Source organism: Trichechus manatus, unplaced genomic scaffold (genome assembly GCF_000243295.1).
Source record: "Trichechus manatus latirostris isolate Lorelei unplaced genomic scaffold, TriManLat1.0 scaffold00020, whole genome shotgun sequence".
NCBI lineage: Eukaryota > Metazoa > Chordata > Mammalia > Sirenia > Trichechidae > Trichechus > Trichechus manatus.
The window spans coordinates 15061502-15067999 of NW_004443956.1; the positions used below are offsets into that span (position 1 = coordinate 15061502).

The following is a 6498-nucleotide window of genomic DNA, read 5'->3' on the forward strand; positions in this document are numbered from 1 at the left end:
CCTATCTTCCATCATTTCAAACCTGCTCCTCGGCCCTTCTATGACACTGTCCATTTCTGAAATCTTGTTGTTTATCTTTTGGATTTCTAATTGTTATTTTTGTATGATTTCTAGTTGTGAATTTATTTTAGCATTTTGTTCCTTTATTATTTTCTTGACTTCGTCCTTTTTTTTGTCTGCCTTTTCCATGAATTTGTCTGTTTTTTCCTCATTTTTGTCTACTTTTTGCTTCAACTCTTGGATAATTCTGAATATTAGATATTTGAATTCCCTATCAGTTAGTTCTAGTGCCTTTTCTTCTACTGGAAGGTCATCTGGTGTTTTATTTTAGATGCCTACTGGAACCATCCTGTCCTGTTTTTGTAAATGTTTTGATATTGTTTGCTGTCTTTGGGGCATTCAGTGGTTATTTTCCTCATTTATTGATTGTAGATTTGTTTGTTTTGTCCTGGTTTTTTGTTTTATTTGGTTATGTCTGAGCAGGCGGGCTGTGCGTTCTTTGTTGTTTGCCTGTCTGTAGGCATGATACTTTTCACCTCCTACAATGGGCAGGGTCAGTCACTCAGATATGGTACAGCAGGGCAGGTCCAGCTGAAGGGGAGTTGCTGGGATAGGTTGTTTGTGGCACCTACGAGGGCTGACAGTGTGGACTGGGAATCAGTGCAGGGCAGGTTCCAGTAGGCCATGCCTGTGCTGCTTGGGAGTTCTTATCAGGACATCACTCTTACTGGTTTAGGGCACACCGTGCTCCAGTGTAACCTCACTGGACAAAGACCCTATTTCCAAATAAGGTTACATTCTGAAGTTCCAGGTGGACATGAATTCTTGGAGGACACACTCCAGCCCAGTACACTCCCTTTTCCCCCAATATCACCCTTCTAAAAGGTTCAGGTATTAATTGGAAGACTTTTCCCGCAGTGATTATGTAAGGCAAAACAACTAAAGATCCAGTGTTAATTTGACCTTAGATTAAAATAACTATGAGAGTCAGTTTGTCAGTTGATACAATTTGTTTTGGTTTCCCGATCCACGTAAAGTTCTTCATGTTCCAGAGGGAGCACATGGAAGCAGAATTGTTTTATGTCTTCACTTGGCTTTAACTGAGGAGAAGTACTGGGAGGAAGAATTTGTGACACATTTTTGGTACAGAAAAAATACAGTATAAACTTTTTTGATGGCATTAGTTTTGATTCTGTCTTTTCATTTAGGTTGAAGTGTGTTATTCACATAAGTGATTGGACATATGGAGATTTTATTGTGGGGCAGTTTACAGGAAAAATGTGGGTGGAGTATTTCATCCACAGGAAACCCTCTGCTTTGTGTCTTTTAGAATGTCGTTCTTTCAGGAGGTTCGACGATGTTCAGGGATTTTGGACGTCGACTACAGAGAGATTTAAAAAGAGTGGTGGATGCCAGATTAAAACTTAGTGAAGAGCTCAGCGGTGGCAGAATAAAGGTAGGAGACCGGAACAGGGACGTGTTCATGAAGGGAGCTGCTGCACTGGAGTCCACTGGATGCTCCCTGACGCCCTGTGCCGGGGTCCGCTCGGGGCTCCCTGACGCCCTGTGCCGGGGTCCGCTCGGGGCTCCCTGACGCCCTGTGCCGGGGTCCGCTCGGGGCTCCCTGACGCCCTGTGCTGGGGTCTGCTTGGAGCTCCCTGACGCCCTGTCGAAGGAGCTTGCCTTGGCGGCAGGAAATAAAAACACATGTGAACCGCTTTCTTAACCACACTGTGAAATTACATTCAGGGGTTTGTTGCCTGAATCCATTCCAAGCATGTAGTTAAAACTGATATGCCTAGTGATGCAGCAACAACCACTGCATGCTCTCACTGAGCCACGTTTGCCAGCAGTTTTCTTTCGTATTGTAAGAGATCATCATGCCGTGTAATGGCCAGTGTGCCAGGAGGTGGGATTGATTTATAGTGAAGATCTTTAAGGTCCTTTAGAGATGTTTTCATTAAACTAAAACCACTGATATATTAGCAGGGAGTTATAATGTGTTTCTCTAAGATATAATTTTTAACTAGCTGGTGATTTTGTTTGGGCTTCTAACCAGGGTTGGGTTTTGATAGAGTAGGTGGGAGAAAACGTGTGCAGACCTCACCTGGAAAGAGAGGCTGCTGAAATAGAATCTGTTTCTAAGATGTAGTTTCTTTTAGTATTTTTGGGACAGTCAGTATTATTTAATACTATCTGTACAGTGTTGAAACATCTAGTTTGTTTGGTAAAAAAAAATCAGGTCTATTGATTGGATTTTTTTTTTACATTTTTTTGGTGCTTTTAGTGTTGTGGAAAGATAAACTTTACCTGACTTGCATGCTTTATTTCTCTGAACCTGCCCAGGATCAGGGACTAAGGGGAGGGTGCTGCAGCAGGAGAGGCAGAGAAGCATTGCTTTAGGAGGCAGCTGTATAATGAGCGATGTTCTAGGAGGACATGAATGTAGTTGGGAAGGATGTTATGCCATTAAGATGGGAGGAGCACCCCCGTGTTTTTCTGTACTTAGAATGAAATCATCTTCATGTCAGCTGAAAGATTTTTAAAATAAAAAATTTGACTGCTTGAACTAAACATAAATTGCTTTGTTTTCCAGCCTAAGCCTGTGGAGGTTCAGGTGATAACACATCATATGCAGCGCTATGCTGTGTGGTTTGGAGGCTCAATGCTTGCCTCAACTGTAAGTCTTTTTCTAGGTGGTTCTATATTTTCATTTCTGTATTCTCTGTTGAGTTTAAATAAATATTGTCTCATGAAGGTTAAACCATGTGCGTTTTGTGTATGCTCTAAACTGTCCCACATTTAATTCTGTGAAATATAAAAAATATTTTACCAGTCTTTTAATTTGCACAGCTAATTCATAAGTCTTCTTGCTAATTATAATTAAGGATTACAGATAGAATGGATAAGTGAAATCCAAAGATAATCTAAAAATTATTACACTGATCATTCATTGCAGTGCCTTTTCTAAGTAATTATTTTTTTCCTTCAGATTTGTTGATAGCTAACAAATTGTTCCCAGTGTATCAAAAAAAACCGTTGCCATTGAGTGGATTTCGACTCATAGAGACCCTATAGGACAGAGTGGAACTGCCCTATAAGGTTTCCAAGGAGTGGCTGATGGATCAGAGCTGCTGACCTTTTGGTTAGCAGACTGAGCCCTTAACCACTGTGCCACCAGGGCTCCTCTTCCCAGCATATAGTTAGCCCTAAGTAGAGAATGAATAAATTTTTTTAAAAAAGAAAGAAATATACATACAATAGAATGCTACTCAGTGATAAGGAAAAATGGTTCCTAAAAACCTCTTGGAACATGGATGAACCTGGAGGCCATTATGTTGAGCGAAATACGTCAGTCACGACAAAACAAATATTGTATGTTCTAACTTTTATGAAATAACATGAACAAGTAAATATACAGAAACTAATGTTCATTAGTGGTTACCAGGGATGGCAGGGGCGGGGGGCAGGGGGATTCACTCTCTAGATAGTGGACACTTGTTATTTTGGTGATGGGAGAGGCAACACTGAAGAAGGGTGAAGTGTACACAGCTTGATGAAGGTAAACGATGTCATTAGAAAGTACACAAGAAAAAAAGGACCTGTTGGTAATTGCTATGGCATATATAGTTTTGAAATAACAGCAAAAGCAACCAAAAAAATACATGTGCCGGTATGTATGTAGGCATATATGTATATAGGTGTGTGTGTATATATACACATACACATACGCACACACCTATATACATATATGCCTATATACATACATATATACCAGCACATACATTTTTTTGGTTATTTTTGGAAACCCTGGTGGCGTAGTGGTTAAGTGCTATGGCTGCTAACCAAAGGGTAGGCAGTTTGAATCCACCAGATGCTCCTTGGAAACTCTATGGGGCAGTTCTACTCTGTCCTATAAGGTCACTATGAGTCGGAATCGACTCGATACCAACGGGTTTTGGGTATATATATATATATATATATATATAGGTATATGCACATGTGTATGTGTATGTATCTATGTGACTGTATGCACATATATTCACATATAAAGCAAAGCACATAGGGGCACAGTTATGGATACTTCTTAGACATAACCAAATACCTTGCAGGACTGGATTTCTGGGCTTGAAAGATTAGGACCATAGTCTCGTGGGACGTCTCAGTCAGTTGGCATAATATTGTTCATAAAGTTATGTTCTGCATCCTGGTTTGGTAAGTAGTGTCTGGGGTCTTCAAAGCTTGTGAGTGGCCATCTAAGATACTCATCTGGAGCAAAAGAGAAAGAAGGAAGCCAAAGACTCAGAGAAGAAACTAGTGTACAGGACAAATTATCTACAAGAACCACGGCCTCATCTCCCTGAAATCAGAACTAGATGGTGCCTGGCTACCACTACTGACCATTCTAATCAGGGCCACAATAAATGGACCCTGATAGAATGGAGTTAAAATGTGGAACAGAAACTCAAATTCCTAATTAAAAAACAAAACAAACAAACAAACAAAAAACAGACCTGGTAGACTGGTTGAAGACTGGAGGTCTCTTTGAGACTATTGCCCCGAGATACTCTTCAAACCTTGCACCAAAACTAAACCCTGAGGTCACCTTGTAGCTAAATTAAAAACTGGCTCAAAAAATAATGACTCACCCGTAAGTACTGTGCTCCTTTAAAAAAATCCATATGAGAACTAATGGTCAATAATGACTTTAAAACAAAGATAAGAATGTAAGAGGGCAGGGAAACTAGATTAATAGAAAAACCAGAACAGAAATAATGAGAATGTTCACACATAATGAAGAACGTAACCAATGCAACTGAACAACTTGTGTAGAAATTGTCAAATGGGAACATAAACTGCTGTGTAAACCTTCACCGAAAGCACAATAAAGTGTTATTTAAAAAAATAAAATAAAACTCTGCTTAGTAGTTCAGTCCATTGAAGAGGTCAAAATCCTACAACAGGGGTCTGAAGAAAGAGAATGAAGGTTTTCAATAAGCAGAATTTCTCATTTGCTTAGTAGCCGATTTACTTTGATTTCCTTTCTACAATATTTACGTATTCCTTCTAATTTCTGCTTTTTTCTTAGCCGGAGTTCTTTCAGGTTTGTCACACCAAGAAAGACTATGAGGAATATGGCCCTAGCATTTGCCGTCACAACCCTGTCTTCGGAGTTATGTCGTAGTGTTTGCCTTGAGAGAGTCCTTCCAGTGACGTCACGTTGGTGAAAGTGGCCTTCAGAACCAGAGAAGACCATGGTCCTGTCCATACTGGCATTTGGTGTCGTGTCCAAGGAGCGTGCTCGCACCTCGCACTGCATGAGGCACTCCACGCCGTCAGTGAGAGCCATTTCTGTCCGACTCTTTCATGCCTGTTCCTCATCCCTCATGCTCCCTTCTTAGTCTCCCATTTTCTCCCCTCTCAACCTGAGCTTCTAGCTGACACATATCCTTCTGAAGGAATTCAGATGTCACCTTAAAATTGTTAGGAAAAGAAATGCTAGAAAATGGCGCGAAGTAACTCCTTCCCAGGAAAGAATATGGGGTGTAATATGTAAGTCCTTTTCCTCCCAGACTATTTTTGTAAATAAAATGTTATAAACTTGAAATACAAATCAATGTTTATATTTCCTATCATTTTGTATTTTATGATATTTGGTACAATTGGCTGATTCTAAGCACGAATAGATCCCGGTGTCATGGAGTGCTGTAACAAGAAGTTGTTAATTGTGAGGCATGTTCTCTTGTTTATAGGCAAAGTAAACAGCAAACTTTTTTTGCCATGTGTTTGCTAGAATATGATTACACTTTATTTGGAGTGACATGAAGTTTAAACACTAAACAGTATTGTGTGAGAAATACTACAGTAATGTATCTTTTAGTTTTCTTGTTTGATCTTTCTGGAATTGTTTTATAGAAGATGATGGTTTGTTACTGGTGAGTGTTGGATGAAATACTACCTTGCACTATTGTAATAAAAGCTGTTAGAACCTTTACAAATATTTCCTGCCGTAGTGTGGTGGTCTTTTGGTTTTCTCCCTTTACCCATACTTCTTTCAAAGAATATTGAGTTTTCTTTCCCCCCCATCAGTGGAGAATTTGATGATAAAATACCAAGTCTGTGGAAGGGAATTTCGTGAAGTGATGTGGTCTGCAGTGGACAGTTCGTCACTGGAAGTGGTTCAGCTGACCATCTGTTAGAGATTTTTTTTTGGACAGAGACGAGGAGGCTGGTTTCATAATGATTTCCAGTGTATCTTCTAAGGAATCTAGGATTCATGGTTTTAATCTTTCAATAAGTACTTTGATGTTTGCTGAGTAGATTGCTGGCTTGAAAGATAATATGCTAAGTTAATGAATTTAGGTTTATTTAATTCTTCACATTATAATTATGTTAATTTTCAAACTGTTACGATATTTGTTCTAAATCGTGAGGTATATTTATTCTCTGAAAATTTGCCTTCATAAAGAAACATTTGGTTTTATTATTTAAACAAAC

The 6498-nt window shown here is 39.4% G+C and overlaps 1 protein-coding gene across 2 annotated transcripts in view; it reads left to right on the plus strand.

The window, feature by feature from the left end:
• ACTR3B (actin related protein 3B) overlaps positions 1-6212 on the plus strand; it is a 125807-nt gene extending 119595 nt beyond the window's left edge. The window contains exons 10-12 of one of the 2 annotated variants that reach the window (XM_023727973.1): positions 1331-1456; positions 2597-2680; positions 5090-6212. In XM_023727973.1, coding sequence (XP_023583741.1) covers positions 1331-1456; positions 2597-2680; positions 5090-5185 — 306 coding nt within the window. In that variant the 3' untranslated portion in view covers positions 5186-6212. Of the gene's footprint in view, positions 1-1330; positions 1457-2596; positions 2681-5089 lie in introns of those variants that run through there. The other variant, XM_023727972.1, reaches the window with a different exon arrangement.
• The last annotated feature ends 286 nt before the right edge of the window (positions 6213-6498 follow it).